Here is an 18,598-nt window from a genome sequence, read left to right as displayed (position 1 = left end):
TAGATTACTTTTTAGTAACAAACAACATTGAAATTCAAAAACAATTATTAATTTTGAAATGTACATGGTTTTAAAATAAAAAAGTTTTAAAGTCTGAAAAAAAAAAAAAAACCCTTCGTGTAATCTGAAGTAACAGCGAATAATACCATGGCCAAAAAAAAAAAAAGAGAATCAGTCAAATTTCCATTTTAGTAATTAAATTAAAAATGCCAAGTGATAACTTTTAAGATTTTTTTCAGCATTAATTTAAAAAAAAAAAAGATATTTTCTTGAAATCGTGATAACAGTATGCTAATTACTTCAAGACAATGAGTAAAGGCAAGGGAGCAAAGTCATTAATGACGGCTTCCTCTTTGCCTGTAGGGTTGTTTATTTTACGTAGCTTGGAAAGCTTGGAAGGAAAATTCAAGCAAGGTAAAATAAACAACTTTACAGACACAGAAGCAATCTTAGGAAGCTCATCCTAAGATAAAATACTTTGACCTTGAGAAAAAAAGATGCACAAATATGCAGCACTGTATAATTGCACCTCATTCATTTTACTTTTTTAAGACAAATAATTGGTGGAAAATTCGTAGGGAATCAAAATACTTCATTTTGCAAGGGAAATTTTTTCTTTCTTTCTTCATTTGATCAATTTTCCCTGAATTTTTGTTATTTTTTAAAAATTCCCTGATATTTCCCCGATTTTTCCCTGAGTGATAAAGTTCCCTGACTTTTCCCTGATCTCCCTGATCTGTCGCCACCCTGCATTTGTCTTCTATGTCAAGATTAACCACCATTTTTTTTTGAACCACGTGGTCACTGTACCTCGGGACAGCCAAACATATTATACCTTAGGACACGTCCCAAGGTGCAACATATCCATGGTTCTTAATAATTAAGATATTGTTACAAATTCTGTAAATAGTAATTATTGTAGTAACGTAACCTGTAAATAGTTTCCCGTAATGAATATACAACCCCTTTTTCATATGGCTAAAATATACGACCCCTATTCCCTTTCTGTTCATTGATAAAATTTGATAACGGTCAACGCATTTCGAGAAGCGTGTGGAATATTTGAGAAAATTCTTTTCGGTGTATTTAAGCCGTTAGCGATGGATAAACAGTTGAGTTTCGATTCAGATTTCGAACTGAGTGTGTGTATTAGCTCTGTTTATAGCGAGGCATTTCGCTGTGTTGTTTTCGTATTTGGAAGTAAATACGTGTGTAAACGTTGAGTTTACGGTGTTGCGTGATAATTGCTTAATTGCTGATGAATAATTTTGCAGTTGTTGACGATCTTTCCTGTACATAGTGTAAATAAATTTCCTGTGCTTTTATCAAGAACTGTGTCTTCATTTCAAGAAAGTGGAAGTCGCACCGAATCCGTAACAACTGGCGCCCAACGTGGGGCTACTTCAGGACTTTCTTGCAGTAAGTGTGACTTTGGACATTTTTTCATAAAGACTTTTTAAATTTGGACTTTATTTTTATGGTGATTACTCGCGCAATGGATGAACAATTAAAACAACTTCTTGATGCAATCAACTCTGTTAAAAATGATATGGCGGCTAATCAAGAACAATTAAAAAATGATATGGCGGCTAATCAAGAACAATTAAAAAGTGATCTGACTGCAAGTATGTTGGCAAATCAAGACCAGTTAAAAAGCGATTTAACGGTGCTGAAAAGGGACTTAGCGTCTAACCAAGAGGAAATTAAAAACGACCTTATTTCGGTAAAGACTGTGATGGAAAATAAATTTAATGACATAGAGCATCGAGTTGATGCAATTGAAGAAAAATTTGATACCGTTGAAAGCCGATTCAATGCTGTAGAAAATAAATTTGAAGATGAAGATAGAAGATTTCATCTACTTAAAGAAGAGATCTTTAAGGACGTGGAAAGGAGATTGGCGACCGCGGAAAGCAGGTCTGTACAGTTTGGCGCTCCCACATCGGTTGCTCGACCGTCCATTAAACTTGCCACATTTGATGGGAAAACTTCGTGGCAGGTTTACAAAACTCAATTCATGATAGTGGCGGAAGCGAACGGATGGGACTCTGCTACCAAGGCCTGTCATCTTGCAGCATCCCTGAGAGGTGACGCTGCGGACATTCTCCAGACCCTTCCGGACAGCCAGCGCCTGGATTTCGCCGCCCTCACATCTGCGTTGGAGCTTCGCTTCGGTGAGAAGTGCCAGAAAGATTTCAGCCGACTCCAGTTGAAGTCCCGTTTCCAGAAAACTGGGGAAACCCTGCAAGAGCTTGCGGCGGACATCGAGAGACTGTCTCATCTTGCTTTTTACGACTGCCCTGCGGATGTTCGAGACAACCTGGCACTCAACTACTACATCGACGGGGTTCGAGATCCGGAAATCCAAAAAGCTCTACGGATGGCGGATGTCAAAGACCTGAATTCTGCCGTTGTGTATGCGATGAGATACGAGGCCGCCCAAGAAGCAACCCGTGTGGATCGCCATCTAATCCGGACTCAGGAAGCTGATGAGTCTGATTCCAGGTCGTCCCACCTCGCTGAACTTGAGAGACAACTCGGTGACTTGACAAGACATTTGAGCAGCATAACAGCCCAAAAGAAACAAGAGCAGAAGTGCTGGAAATGCGGTAGTGAAGGACACCTGCGAAGGAGTTGTCCGGCTCGCCAAGCTACGCGAGGGAAGGAAATCACCACCACTAAAGCTCTGCAGATTTCCTCTTCTAGTAGTGGCAGTGATGGACTTTTCATTTACGCACATGTAAATGGGAACCCCTGCAGACTTATTGTTGACACTGGAGCCAATGTGACAATCATTAGGACAGATGTGGCTCGTGAATTTGGATTGAAACTGCTGTGGACATCGCCACGCGTAAGTCTCCAGACTGTGACAGGTGACAAAATTGAGATTGACGGTAAAGTGGACTTGGAAATAGTGTTTGGGAATGCCACCTACCATCATACGGCATTTGTCGCTAATATCACGGACCCCTTCATTCTCGGATTGGACTTTTTGAAGAAATATGACTTCACTCTCGACTTCAAGACTAATGAGCTGCACTCGATGAGAGAAGACATAGCCGTTTTCCCTGCAGAGAGTGATGTAAAATCCGCTCATCAAATAATAGCTCAAACAGATTTATCGATTCCCTCAAGGTCAGAATCATTAATACCTGGCTCCCTTGAAGAAAGCAATAGTTTTCGATTTGGACTCATTGAATACCCTAACCTAAGCAATAGCCTAAAAGGAGTGCTGGTAGCATCTACGCTTGTGGACCTTTCTAAGGATGTAATTCCTGTGAGAGTCGCCAACGTGAGTGAAAGGCCAAGGAATATCCGGAAAGGCGAAGTGTTAGCAACTTGTACTCCCGTAAACTGCATCATTAGAAGAATCAATTCCCCCGAGACTATGTCTTCTGAGTCCTTGACATCGAAGTTAATTGGGAGTGCACCCTTATCGAAGGATCAAAGAACTGCTGCGGAACAATTGGTGGACGACTTCAAGCATCTGTTTTCATCTACATCGGAGGATGTTGGCCGTACGAATTTAACGCAGCATAGGATTTACACTGGAGAACACCCCCCTATTAAACAGCATCCAAGACGACTACCGTTCGCCAAGAAGGAAGAGGTTGAGACCCTCCTGAAAGAGATGAAGGAGAATGATGTAATCGAACCGTCATCCAGTCCTTGGGCCTCTCCCATCGTCTTAGTCCGAAAGAAAGATGGCTCCACCAGATTTTGTGTCGATTACCGACGGCTGAATGAAATCACCAAGAAAGACAGTTACCCTCTTCCACGGATAGACGACACCTTAGACACTCTTTCCGGACACAAGTGGTTTTCGACCCTGGACTTGAAGAGCGGCTACTGGCAGGTTGAGATACACCCTGATGACCGAAAGAAGACAGCGTTTACAACTGGACAAGGCTTATGGCAGTTTAAAGTGATGCCCTTCGGCCTCTGCAATGCACCAGCTACGTTCGAGCGTCTTATGGAGACAGTGTTAAGAGGACTTTCCTACGAATCCTGTCTGGTCTACTTAGACGATATCATCATCGTGGGACGCAGCTTCGAAGAACATCTGGCAAATCTTAGGAAGGTGCTGCAAAAGCTTAAGGAAGCCAATCTGAAGTTAAGCCCGTCCAAATGTAATTTGTTCCGCCGGGAAGTGAACTACCTTGGTCACATCATCTCTTCTGAGGGTGTACAAACCGATCCAGAGAAGGTATCTGCGGTCAGGAGTTGGAGTCGTCCCGAAAACATCCATCAGTTGCGAAGTTTCCTGGGGCTCTGCACGTACTACAGGAAGTTTGTGAAGGGTTTTTCCAACATTGCACGACCTTTGCATAAGCTGACGGAGAGCAAGCAAAAGTTTGAATGGTCCAAAGAATGCGAAGATGCATTTCTACGACTGAAGGAGGCTTTAACATCAACGCCTATCCTCGCCTATCCTCAGCCTGAAAAATCCTTCATCCTGGACACTGATGCGAGCAACGAGGGCATCGGAGCTGTTTTATCCCAAGAAATTGACGGAAATGAACATGTCATCGCTTATTGGAGCAAATGCTTATCAAAGTCGGAGCGAAATTACTGCGTCACCAGAAAGGAGTTACTGGCCATAGTGAAAGCTGTAGAACACTTCCATCATTACCTCTACGGCTGAAAATTTCTGCTTCGGACAGATCATGCCTCATTAACTTGGCTTTTGAACTTCAAAAAGCCGGAAGGTCAGATAGCCAGATGGATACAGCGGCTCCAGGAATATGACATGGAGATCAAGCATCGAAAAGGGTTATCTCACGGTAATGCTGACGCTTTATCCAGGAGACCCTGTCCTGAGAACTGCCACTATTGTTCCCGAATCGAGAAACAGTATGGAACGACTAGCCCTACCGCCTATCAGGTGACAGTGACTCCAATATCATCAGAACCTGATCCATGGAGTGACGACCAAGTTCGAAAAGATCAACTTGAAGACCCCGACATTAAACCAATTTTAGAGTTCATGGAAAGTGACAGTCGACGCCCTAGCTGGCAGGACGTTTCCATCTTCAGTCCTGCAACAAAAAGATACTGGGCTTTATGGAACTCACTCCATTTACGGAACGGCGTGCTACACCGGAAATGGGAATCTGACGACGGCAAAACATCTAGGTGGCAGTTACTACTTCCCCGATCAAGGATTTCAGACGTTCTGAAAGAAATACATAGTAGTGCGACTGGAGGACATTTTGGTGTCTTGAAAACCCTCAATAAAGTTCGGGAGCGCTTCTTCTGGAGCAAGGCGAAGGATGACGTGGAGAAGTGGTGGCATTCTTGTGACGCCTGTGCTGCTCGTAAAGGACCGAAGAAGAGAAGCAGAGGGAAGCTACATCTGTACAACGTTGGAGCTCCTTTCGAACGAATTGGGATCGACATCCTGGGTCCTCTTCCAAGAACTGCTGATGGGAACAAATACATTCTTGTTTCCATCGACTACTTCACCAAATGGCCGGAAGCATATCCCATTCCAGATCAAGAAGCTACCACCGTAGCAGAGACTCTAGTCCAACATTGGATCTCGAGATATGGAACACCTTTGCAGATTCATTCCGACCAAGGGAGGAATTTCATCTCTGCTGTGTTTAAGGGCCTATGTCAAATTCTTGGAATTGAGAAAACTAGGACAACACCACTACACCCACAATCGGACGGCATGGTGGAGAGATTTAACCGCACAATCCTGAACAATCTCTCGCTTATGGTATCCAGAAATCAACAGGATTGGGACAAGAAGCTACCTTTGTTCCTGCTGGCCTACCGCAGTGCTGTCCACGAGACTACCGGATATGCCCCATCTCAGATGCTCTTCGGACGAGAGCTTCGGCTACCATGTGATCTCGTCTTCGGTCGTCCTCCGGATGCGCCTTCATCGCCTGAGGAGTACATCCAGGATCTCCAGGCCCGGTTGGAAGACGTTCATAACTTCGCACGAGAGCGAATCAACATCGCGGCGGAGAAGATGAAGACCCGATACGACACAAGGTCTACTGGACATGAATTCAACGAAGGCGACAAGGTTTGGTTATGGAATCCCATCCGACGGAAAGGTCTTTCACCCAAATTGCAGTCGCATTGGGATGGACCCTACAAAGTCGTTAACCGACTAAATGACGTCGTAGTGAGGATCCAAAAATCACCTAATGCAAAACCTAGGGTTGTACATTATGATCGGTTAGCCCCATACTATGGCCATAGTTCATGAGTATTACGTAAGCAACCATGGTTGATAACATAAAAGTTGTAGATAATTTTTGCTTTTAATGTTTAGTAATATTTCTTGTTATTATTGTGTTTTCTGTATCTGTTAGTTATTAATTAATGTGTATATTTGTAAACTTGTGATAGAAGTTTGGCACCCTTTCTGGGGATTGTACTGCCCGGGACGTGCAGTCCTTGGGAAGGGGGCAATGTTACAAATTCTGTAAATAGTAATTATTGTAGTAACGTAACCTGTAAATAGTTTCCCGTAATGAATATACAACCCCTTTTTCATATGGCTAAAATATACGACCCCTATTCCCTTTCTGTTCATTGATAAAATTTGATAACGGTCAACGCATTTCGAGAAGCGTGTGGAATATTTGAGAAAATTCTTTTCGGTGTATTTAAGCCGTTAGCGATGGATAAACAGTTGAGTTTCGATTCAGATTTCGAACTGAGTGTGTGTATTAGCTCTGTTTATAGCGAGGCATTTCGCTGTGTTGTTTTCGTATTTGGAAGTAAATACGTGTGTAAACGTTGAGTTTACGGTGTTGCGTGATAATTGCTTAATTGCTGATGAATAATTTTGCAGTTGTTGACGATCTTTCCTGTACATAGTGTAAATAAATTTCCTGTGCTTTTATCAAGAACTGTGTCTTCATTTCAAGAAAGTGGAAGTCGCACCGAATCCGTAACAATATGTTTAGGAACATGGAAAAATGTTCTAATTTGATGTCTTTTAAACACATTTAATGTTTGATAGTAATTCATTAATTCATTATTTATGATTCATTATTCATAATTTAATTCATTACCGTGAAAAAAAAATCTAGTTATATTCTGTTTTTTGGTGCAAAATTGGTTTAAGTATATGGCTGTTTTCTGAATCATGAAGGGTTTCCATGGTACAACAGGATGTGTCCCAAGGTACAATACAAAGTTGTACCTTGGCACAGCTTGGAGCTCTTATTTTAAATAACTGGCAACATTTTGTTTTCTAACTGTCTGAATTTAAAAAAAAATATATTGCAGAAAAATATTGGGTTCTTTTAATGTGACTTTTAGATTTTAAGTTTGATTTAAATAATTGACGTTAAAAATTAAAATATGAAAAGTGTCCCAAGGTACAACACTCTCCACTACTGTGGAATAATTTTAAAGCTCCCTAATATTTAGATGAGTTTTTTTTTTTTTAATTAAGTTATCCAGTACTTCAGCTGAGTTATCGATATATTTGTTGTTACCTTTTTCACTATGCATCGTCTATTTGTAGTATTGTATGTCATATATACAGTATTGTAGCTGGAAAAAAAATTTCAAGGAACACACCTCTTTCTTTTGGGTAGATGTCATGGTTGGCAGATGCTTGTTTAGGGGTCAAAAAAGGTGAGTTTCGACAATTTGTGCCAGTTTTTATTTAGAAACCAGATGTTTACTTAAAAAAAAAACTTTGTTTTGAAACCAGTTTACAGTAAATTGGCTGTACCTACATTAATTCTTTTTAAATTAATGAAATCTTGTCTTTTTGAAAATCACATTCTGAATTGCTTTAAAGAACATTAGCTCTGTAATTACTTCAATATTTGCTTTGTAGTGTATCAAGAACTGCTTTCGCCTTGTTTACTTGCTGACTCGCAACGCTTTCCGAAACCTGTGAGGCTCCAAGTGGGTATGCTGCTCCCATCCACTGACAAAGAAGCAGCTTAGTTTTGCTTATCTGAACATTCTACATCTGACCCCAAATAAAATATATTTTTTCTCATGGGTATATTTTCCTGCCTTTAGATAATTTTAGTTATTTTTCCTTCAAAGAATAACACTCATCCAATGAAACATGGCAATTGTACGTGAGTATGTCATGCAGGGGGAGATCACCTACAATTTTTTTTTAAATGAACGAAGTCGTTCAAATGAAAAAATTGAATGAACAGATCAAAAGAATGAACAATCCTCTGATGAATGGATCATTAAAAAGAACGACATTGCCCACCTCTGGTTTTTAGGCACTTAATTTAGGACACATTTCGGGCCAGAGTCCCCGATCCCTGCTATCCTCCCTAATAACACTAAAGGTAACTTAAAGTTGCATTTTCAGAACTTTGATTTCAAAAATTTACGGGAGGACAGCAGCTGCTTATTCACCCCTTATGCTGTCGTACCAAACAGAAACGAAAATCATATTTCTTGGACTTGGACTGCAAACAATTTTCCCTGACGAACCTCTTTCCCTTGTATGTAACGTTTCCAAAGAGCAGGGCCCAACTGAAATTTTTGAAAACACTGGGCACAAAATTAATTTGGTGCCCCTCTTCCCAGAGCATATTTTATGTGGAGAAACAGTATAATATCTTGATACTTGCATATTACTCGTAACATATTTGTACTAAATTTGGTGGTACCTTATATTACAAAATATGTGCATTATAAAAAATAGAAGTGACATAGTATTACAGTAGCTAAACATGATAATATAAGATGTCATCAAACTCTGCCCATTGCAGTAAGCTCTTAGTATCAAAATCTATGGTGTAACCTTAATAGTGTTGTAAATATAGAATGAACTTGGAGTGGTTTTGGGATTTGCGAAAGAGATTAAATTTTTACAGGGATTTTTTTTCTTCTAGATTTAAAATTTACATCTTGCTATAGTGCGATATAAAATGAGTTTAAAATCAAAATTTTACCTACAGATTTGATGCCTTATAAATGTTGGTAACCTGGGCCGTTCCCCATGTGCCCATGCCTTAATCTGGCTCAGCCAAAAAGAATTTAAAATGCGTTTTAAGAAGAGAAAACTCCTAAATTTCTATCTCCTTCCTATAAACTCACTCTAAAGAAAATTTGTAATGGCATTTTTAAAGTGTTCTTATCAAAACTCTCAGAACCCCCGAACCTTCTCTTCTCCCCCAGTGTCATCAAGCGTAGTGTAATAATTTGCCCCCCCCCCAAAAAACCTTAATTTCAATAAAAAGTTGAAGCTTAGAACTAGAAGTATTTCGCAAACATTGAATAATTAGATTAAGCTTAATCATTTTTTCCCTTTTGTTTTGTAATAAAGTAACATTTTTTGGAAGTCTTTTTGGGTGTAACATTTTCTTATTACATAATTTAGGTGATTTACATACTATTTGAAAGTTATCTTTAATATATTCCAAAAGAAATAAAACATTGGAAATTATCACAACTTTGCTGATGTTATTGATAAAATCTAGGAGTGAAACATGGATAAAATTCTTGGTGAACCAACTTTTGATCAAAGTTGACCATCAAAAACTTGTAATTTATCTAAATAAAGTTAATTTCTTCAAAAAAAAAAAAAAAAAACTTAGATGCAGAGCATTAAAAAAAATTATGGTTATTTACGATGTGGTTTTACATTAATTTCTTTTAATTATGACCATTTTATCACATCCCAGGTCATTAACACATATGAAAAAGAAAATGCCATTAAGATATTTAAATCACTTTTTTTCTTCAAAAAATTCAGTGCAATGTGTTCTTTATTAATGTAATGTAAAACAACGATGAAAAAATTTGAATTTTTAAAAGAAGTTTTTGTATTTATAATTTACCTAAGTTGAAAAACCTGGTTTTTCAAGTACCACCAGACCTTGTCCCTCACATTAGTTGGAAATATCAGAAGTTATGACACTAACTAAATCAGACTCTAATGTAGAGAACTTAATGTCTACTTTCATGCATGCTCATTTTTATTTCATGCAGCACATGTAATATGAAATGCTGAAACAAAAGTTCTTAAGTATTTTAAACTTACCTTTTGTAGATTCAAGGCTAAAAATTAAACCATACAAGAAACAAAACATTGCTCTAGTTCTTGCAATGAATACTAGGTTACTTGTAATTCCAAAACTATGTATGCAATTTTCTTTGCATTAGTACTGCACTTCACTGGATTTGTCCATTTGTTGATGAATTTCTCCGTCACTTTCATTACTAATTCTCCATTATTTATTTTATCAAATGGTTGACTAAAATTCTTAATAAAACAAATAAAAATTTTTTAGATTTATTGACAAAGTTCCAAAATTATTTGATGTGCCCTGTTCTTTATTGGAAAGAGTTCAAAAAAGGGCTACTAAACTAGTAAGGGCTTTTCATATTTGGAGTATGATGCCAGACTTAAAAGGCTTAATATGTATAGCCTGGAGGAAAGGAGATACAGGGGTGGGATATGATTCAGTTGTTTAAATTTATCAAAATGAAAGATGTCGGGTTAATTTTTGCACAGAAAGCAGGAGGAGGGGTTATTGTTTTAAGCTACTCAAATCTCAGTATAATCTGGAAATGAGGAAATATTATTGCTTGAGTAGGGTTGCAGGCACTTGGAACAGCTTACCAGAAGAGGCTGTAATGAGCAAGATGGTGGATAGCTTTAAGAAGGTCATTGATCTTCATTGGGGACTAATAAATTGACTAGGACCAAAGTAGCTGGCCCAAGAGCCTGTTGCTCGTCGACGCATTTGTATTGTATTTGTATGTTTGTGAGTTTCCTAACTTACACATGAGAAAAGAAAGGGAGATCAGTATTTTGTCCAGACAAATAAATGTTAAGCTCTTGAGAGTAAATAATTGGTAATAAAAATTGCTGCTTAAACGAAAGCTATTTTGTTTAAAAGTAAATTATGATATTTCAGAACCATTGGAGCTACGAAAAAGCATCATGCCTCAAACTTATCATTCATCAATGTACTTGAAACTAACAAATAAAATGAATTTTAAATATGAATCTAAACGAAGCATAAAATAAGTTCTAAACAAGAAGTTCCGTCCAGAACTAAACAAGTCTATCGACTCTCTAATATCTGTTCAATATTCTCAAAATTAGCTAAAATCGCAAATTATTTCAAACATAACTTTTTAACATTTTAACCAGATTTTTAGAAATAAAATCTGTTTGCCTCGCTAATCTGAAGAAATAGATGAGTAAAAAATAAATAAACAAATAAAGTAGCAACACCTTTCAAACAAAGCAGCTAATATATATTTTTTTTCCATTAAAAATATCTTAAATCGCTTTCAAAAAGAAAAAAACAGAATTAAAAGAAGTAAGCTCATTAAAATAAATACACTGTCACAAATAAAAAATCATTTGTTTTCCCCCTGTTTCCCAAAGGTAATTAAAAATGAATAAATGTACTTTAAAAATAAATAAAAAACAACAAAATGTCAACTTAAAAAAATAATTTTCACTATCAAAAAAAAAATATCCTCTGCTCATATCTTTATGTAGAAACATAAAGGATTCCAAATTTCTCCGCCAAATACTGAACACATAAGTTAAAACTTTAGCGTGAAAATGAAAACAAATCATATCAACAATAACTATTTCAAAGTAAAAATCATGGCTGTGGAGTCGGAGTCAATCTCACTTTGGGGTAAAAGAGTCATATTCGGGAGTCGAAGGTTTTTAAATCAAAGACTCTGAGTTGGAATCGATTAATTTCAATTTAAGTCCACAACTCTTCAATGTTTGCGGAGTCAGAGTTGAACTTATTTTGGGAACAAGGAGTCTGAATCAAAGACTTTACATTTCCAAAAGTTGGAGCCAGTTATTTCTCCTCTGTGCCTAAATTTTTGCCAAAGCTAGTAAGGGGATTAGAGTCGGAGTCCCAGGAATTTTCGGGTACAGGAGTCGGAGTTGGAGTCAGGTGCCTCAAAGTTCTCGGAGTCAGGAGTTGTTCGTCAAAATCTATTTCCAACAAAATTTGTTTGAAGTAAATCCACCTTTAAGTTCGGAATCTATATCGACTTTCAGTTTCTTGGTAGGTGCTAATGTTAAGGGATTTGAACTGTTCAAAATTGAACGGAAAATTGTTCAAATCAAAAAGATATAAAAAAGATATTTTTTATACATGTTCTTCATCAAGAGCTTTTTCTAAGAAAGTTTGTTTGAAGTAAATTCACCTCTAAGTGCAGGATTTACATTTGCTTTGAATTTCCCCGTAGGCACTAATGTTAAGTTTTTTTGATCTGTTCAAAATTGAACGAAAAATTGTTCAAATAAAAAAATGAAATATGGGAATGAGGTGTCCTTGCCGAGATCTTTCAAACAAAAAACATTTGTTTGAATTGGACTTTTCACTCAAACGTTGCTGCGGGGGGGGGGGGGGGGGGGGGGTCATAGAGAGACAGAGATTTGCCCCTATCTCAATACCCCTACTTTCCAATATTTGATTTTCCGATTTGTATTTAGTTATTTTATTTATTTTTGACTTTTTTTTTGCAATATTTTTAAAGATGCATTAAGCTTTCTTTCATGCTTTTTTCTTCTTACTCTGACTTTTACTGGGAAAGTAGGCTAAAAATAGTCAAACCTTGCTGTAGCAAGCCTGGGATGTAACTATCTCCTGGTTGTAACAAAGTTTTTAAAAGGGTTCAAGTGAAATCCCATACTACAAATGTATTTTCAAACACTTGACTTTCAAACACTAAACGCTAGATAAATCATATAGCAATCCAAAAATTGAAAACATTTAAATGCAATATTGTTGGGCCTTTCTTGTTTCTTGTTTTCATAGAAACAAAAACCTTCTTGACACATTAAACATAAAAAAAGGGAAGTTTCATTTGTTTGAAAATTTTTATAACTTAAACATAAGAAATTTGAATTTATATTTTTCACGATAATAGTTTTTATCAGAATGAATATATAGGCTATTTAATAGAGTAATGTATATCCTATATTTTGAAGAAGTTTCAATCTATACTTGTTTTTTTTTCCATTTTACTGGTCACTGAAACTTGACCCCCTTGCACAAATTTCTAATCCGCCCCTGTTCCCTAACCTCGGTTTATAGGCTTTTCTGTTTCCATACATATAAATGATCTTTTGACCAAGTTCCAAACAAAAACAGTTGGTCCTTTATTTAATGATGCTCTACTTGATGTTGATCTCAATGTAGATAGCAATGATGCAACTTACAATGCAAAAATAAAATGATGTTGAAGTACGAAACTGAAAATATCATTTCATATGCCTGAAAATGTTCATGATTTTTTCTTTCTTGTTTTATTTATTTTTTATTTTTTTAGCAAGCTCTGAAAATATTCCATGACATGTCCAATGGAGGTAAAAAATGTAGTGTTAAATCAAGTTATTAATAATTACAAATACAAAAGTGACGACCAGCAACAGGCTGTGGGCCCAGCTAAACTGGTCTTAGTCAATTTACAATCCCCAACTTATCAGACTTAGGAATAAAAAATAATGCCGAATAAGCAAGAATACTGTCATGGTCTCTTCTGATTTGATAAAAATAGGGGTGATAAAGATAACGATGTGAGGGTACTTTTGTTTTTTTTTTCAATCTGAGGGTACATTTGCTTTTTTTTCAATCGGGACTCATTGACTCATTTGTTAGATGCGTTGGTTGACTTTTTTTTTATTTCTTTTCTTTTTTTTTTAAACATAAATTTATTCCTTATTGAATCTAGGAAAATAATATCACATTTATCAAAAATACTGTCGTTGTGCATTTTGTTTCAAACAAGTTTACAGCAGTTTTTTTGTTCCAATTCAATAAATAAATAAACACTAACCGCCACTTATAAAACCTCTGGATTATAAAATCAGCAGCTTTTTAAAATGAATGTGGAAGAATCAAATCATTACATTACCAAACCATGTTAAAACCGTACTTTGATAAAATCAATCTTGCCATCACATAAAATAAAGCTTTTAGCTAGCATCTGCTTCTAAAAGCTTTATTTTTACTGGAACTAGCCATATAAAGCATTGAAACCTAATAATAAAAATTTCGGAGATTCTCTGAGACACACTAAAAAAGGAAATGTTAAGAAATGTTTACACAGACCAAGTTCACTTCGCACTTGCGCAGCAAAAATAAAACCCAAACTAACCATTTCTGTGCAAACACAAAGTGAAACTATAAACACAAACCAAAACTTTTCCCTATTTCGCGCTCAAAGAAGACATTGGGGCATGCCTCCTTAACCCATCACTCCTTTTTCAAATCGAACCGCTTGTGGCTGCTTAGTCGCGACTTTCGAAGTCAGTAAAAGTAAAACAAGCAAGTAACACGCCTGGCTAGAGATGCCTGGCTAGAGATGAGTGTGAGATTCAGAGACTTCAGATGACGTCATTTGATAAACACGGAAGACAACTTGCATTCGATGACCATTCACTCAACAAAGTGTGTAGAAACAAATTGCACAGCTGAACTTTAGTCGAACAACACTATGGCCAGAAACACAATAGGAAACAAAATGGCGTTTAGACGAGACTTGCGGAAAATGTGTCTAACGGTCGAAGGGGGATAGAAAGACTGGTTCTGCTCATAGGGTGCAATTGCAAGCAATAAAAAAAAAAATCCTGGATTTTCCAGTAGCATAGCTATTTTTCTTAAACAACAACAAGGTGGGGGGGGGGGGCATATTTAATGCTGCTTTTTTAATTAATTTCACTGTTAAAGCTATCATTCAGATACTTTTTAAGGATTTAATTATTTTAAAAAAAAAATCCTAAGACATTTCAAAAAAGGTGAGAAAGGTGACAAAAGTTGCAAAAGGTGACTAAAGGTGAGAAAGGTGACTGACTCCTCGGCCTGAACTAATAATAACAATGTTGTATAATATTTATAACAACAATGTATAAATAAATAAATAAAACTTTTAATTTTGGTTGGGGTGGGAAATCCCACCTTATTTTTTCCCCTTAGTGTTAACCCTGTCATGTGCAGGTTGAATCAACAATAATGAAATTAAGTAGGGAAACACAGATGTGTCAGGTCAAAATACCTAAAGAAGGGAAATTTTTTGGAAGATGAGGAGAAAATGTCATTGCAATACTGCCGTGTGCAGGTAAAAGGCAGTATCTGCAAAAATGAGTTTTCGAGATATTTGAAGAAACGCGTTTTGGATTTAATACTAACAATAGGGAAATGTTGGAATTAGACGTCTTTTTTGCGCCTTTTTTTTTAGCGGAAACCAAATAAGCGAGCTTGTACAATAAAGATAACGTACAATAGATGACAAAAATGCAAAAAAATGAAAAATGAAAAATTTGCAGTTACTGCCCTTTACCTGCACACGGCAGAATAGTTCTATATGTGTGACAAACATGTATTAACAACACATTTCAGAAATATATAAGTTCTGAAACTTGCCACGTTTAAGTTAGCATTTAAAATTAAGTAACTTGTCTTTATATTCAATTTTCATTATGCGATCAAACAACACTTACATACATATTTTTCAAAATCAACTATAAAAGGTTGAGAGACTCTCGGTTATTGTCCTCATTTTCAAAGTGGAATAGTTGTGACATTTTTCAAGTTCACTATTTTAAAAGATTAATTGGTCAATAAGTGCTAAAATATAATGGCTTTTAATGCCAGATAGTTGTTTGATTTCATTAGAAATTTCATTATGTTTTTAAAATGTGCATACAATTTTTAGCCTACTTTAACAGTAAAAGTCAGAAAAAGAAGAAAAAAGCATGAAAGAAGGCTTAATGCATCTTAAAAATATCGTAAAAAACAAAAAAAAAGTCAAAAATTAAAAAAATAAATAAATAAATATTGAAAAATTAAAAATTGGAAAGTAGGGTATTGAGATGGGAAAAATTGTCTGTCGGTCTGTCTGTCCCCCCCCCCTAATAACTTTTGAATGAATAGTCCGATTCGAACAAACTTTTTTTTATTCGAAAGATCTCGGCGAGGACACCTCATTCCCATATTTCACTTTTTGATTTGAACTATTTTTTGTTCAATTTTGAACAGTTCATAAAAACTTAACATTAGCGCCTACGGGGAAATTCAAGGCAATTCCGAACTGTGAGGCGAATTTGCTTCAAACAAACTTTGTAGGAAAAAGCTTTTGATGAAAAACTATATAAGTATAAAAAATATCTTTTCGATTTGAACAATTTTCCGTTCAATCTTGAACAGTTCAAATCCCTTAACATTAGCGCCTACGGGGAAACTGAAAATCAATGTAGATTCCGTACTTGAAGGCGGATTTGTTTTCAAACAAATTTTGTTGGAAATAGCTCTTGACGCCAAACTACAGAATTCGACTCCGAGCATTTAGGGGCACTTGACTCCGACTCCGACTCCTATGCCCGACAATTAATCACACTCCGACTCCCTGACTTAGACTCTGACTTTGTAGCTTTGGCAAAAATTTATACACGTAGGACAAACGACTGACTCCGATTCTTAGATATTCGACTCCGACTCCTTTACCCCAAAATGAGATTGACTCCGACTCCGCAGCTATGGTTCTGACTGTGAAATAATTATTGTTGATCTGACTTGTTTTTATTTTTACGCTAAAGTTTTAATTTAGGTATTCAGTTTTCGGCGAATAAACTCGAAGGCTTTTTTTTTATATAAAGATATGCGCAGACGATTTTTTTTTTTGACAATGAAAATTATTTCTTTAAGTTGACGTTTTATTGTTTTTATTTATTTTGGTAAGTGCATTAATTCATTTAAAAAATTGTTTTTGGCAACAGGGGACAAAGAAACGATTTTTTTTTGATATGATTTATTTATTTTAATGAGCTTATTAATTTTAATTATTATTTTTTCGTTTTGAAAGCTGTTAAAGATTTTTTTAATGGAAAAAAGTGTATTAGCTGCTTTGTTTAAAAGTTGCTGCTATTTTTTTTTAATTGTACGCATTTAATATTTTTAGATGAGTGAGGATCAGGTACTAGAAAGTAGTATGGGTATACGGGAAAGTAGGCTCGTCTAGTTCTAGACAGAACTTCTTGTTATTTCATTCGCAATGTGTTTTATTAGATTACTTTAAAATTAGCTATACAGATTTTTTTCAATGAGTAAAAACATAACTGGATACATGAATTAAATGACTACCAGGAAGAAAACAAAACAAAAAAAAAAAAAAATTAAATCAGTAACTAACCCTCTTTTAACTGAATTACATTTAAAAAATAATTACAATAAATGCAGTTTAAAAATTACATAATTACCTTGTAAACTTGCAACTGAAGATTTCTGGAAATCCAATTCCCTTACTAGATCTGACTTTTCATCATGAACATCAACAGTAGACTTTTGACACGAATATAATGCTTTCTCCAGGGATGCCTTCTCTTCTCTTAAAGCAGATATAATTTCATTCATCTGCACTGTTTCAGTTTGAATGGTATCAAGCTTGTGGGAAAGTTCAGATTTTGAGCGAGTTAAATCATTGTTTTCTTCACTTACTTGATCAATTAATTCTAAGTGTTGTTTCAACTCTTCTCTCAGTTGCTCAATTTCAGCTTCAAAATTTTTCCTTTGGGTTGTCAGCTATAAAAAATAAAAATAAATTTAAAAAATACAGTGGAAAAAAAACGTTACATTACATAAAAATACAATACTAAAACAATTGAAAGATTTTTATCACAAATGTTGTACAGTCAAATCTCAATAACTTGGAAGTCCCAAGGAATCGGCTAGAACCTTTGAATTATTTTTATAGTCTGACTGCAAACAAATGACCCTTGTCTGTCCTTTGAGAAAACGAGTCCATTCCCCAAAATAAGTTGAGAAGGAAGAAAGGGGGCATGCCATATTTTGGAGTTGAGCAACATTTTTGGCGATATGAAAAAAAAAAGTACTCCTAGTATATTTTCGTTATGTTATTATTTAGACTTGAAAAGTTTAAGTTGCAGCAGTAACTGCATCGAGTAGGCGAAAAAGTAAAAATAACAAGCTTTGCATCCTTTTTTGCAACCCTACTCTCATTAATTTACAATTTAAATTAATTATAGGAGGCATTGTTATACCGGATCAATGGATACTGAAAGAAGTAAAACCACAATCCACTCACTTATGTAGGATGTGGCCTGTCCAATGAGACATCTGCCTTGACAGCACAAAATTGAAATGTTACCTCTTTGTCTAATTTCTTCAATTCCGGTGTGACATATTCAATCTCTAGAACCAATGACACACTGGCAAATTCCATTCCAACTTTCCTCTCCATATCGCCCCTTCACAAAAATGTACTATTCTGAAACAAGGCAGAGGCAAGGGTCAACTTTTCATGGTCAGGCTTTAGTTCCAGTTACAGGAAGTTCTCTCAACTGTCTCAAGAATTTATGACCCAATGAAACTCGAGATAAAGTAATACTTGATTTATAAGGCTTTGCATTATCGAGATCCGACTGTGCATGCATTTTATTATGTACATTAATTCAAGTATTAATAATAATAACATTTTTTTTACCTTAGTAATTTGATTGGAAAGATCGTTATTGCTAATAGTCAGCTGATTTTTATCTTCCTCAAGGTTACATTTTATTAACTCAATCTCTTGTAATTTAAGCACTAAATTTCCCTTTTCACTTTCAAACTCTGAGCATCTGTCTCTGAGCTCT

The 18,598-nt window shown here is 36.0% G+C and overlaps 1 protein-coding gene across 1 annotated transcript in view; it reads right to left on the bottom strand.

Moving 5' to 3' along the window:
• The window catches only part of LOC129230339 (rootletin-like), an 82,402-nt gene extending 63,921 nt beyond the window's left edge, over positions 1–18,481 (bottom strand). Inside the window, exons 1-2 of the mRNA XM_054864737.1 lie at positions 18,448–18,481; positions 17,204–17,525 (exon numbers count right to left, since the gene is read on the bottom strand). Of these exons, the coding sequence (XP_054720712.1) occupies positions 17,204–17,357 (154 nt within the window). The 5' untranslated portion in view covers positions 17,358–17,525; positions 18,448–18,481. The remainder of the gene's footprint in view (positions 1–17,203; positions 17,526–18,447) is intronic.
• Positions 18,482–18,598: the final 117 nt, after the last annotated feature.

This window comes from Uloborus diversus, chromosome 9 (genome assembly GCF_026930045.1).
Source record: "Uloborus diversus isolate 005 chromosome 9, Udiv.v.3.1, whole genome shotgun sequence".
In the NCBI taxonomy this organism is placed as follows: Eukaryota; Metazoa; Arthropoda; class Arachnida; order Araneae; family Uloboridae; genus Uloborus; species Uloborus diversus.
Note: the sequence above shows the minus strand (reverse complement) of the source record. Positions and strands in the feature narration are given on the sequence as shown.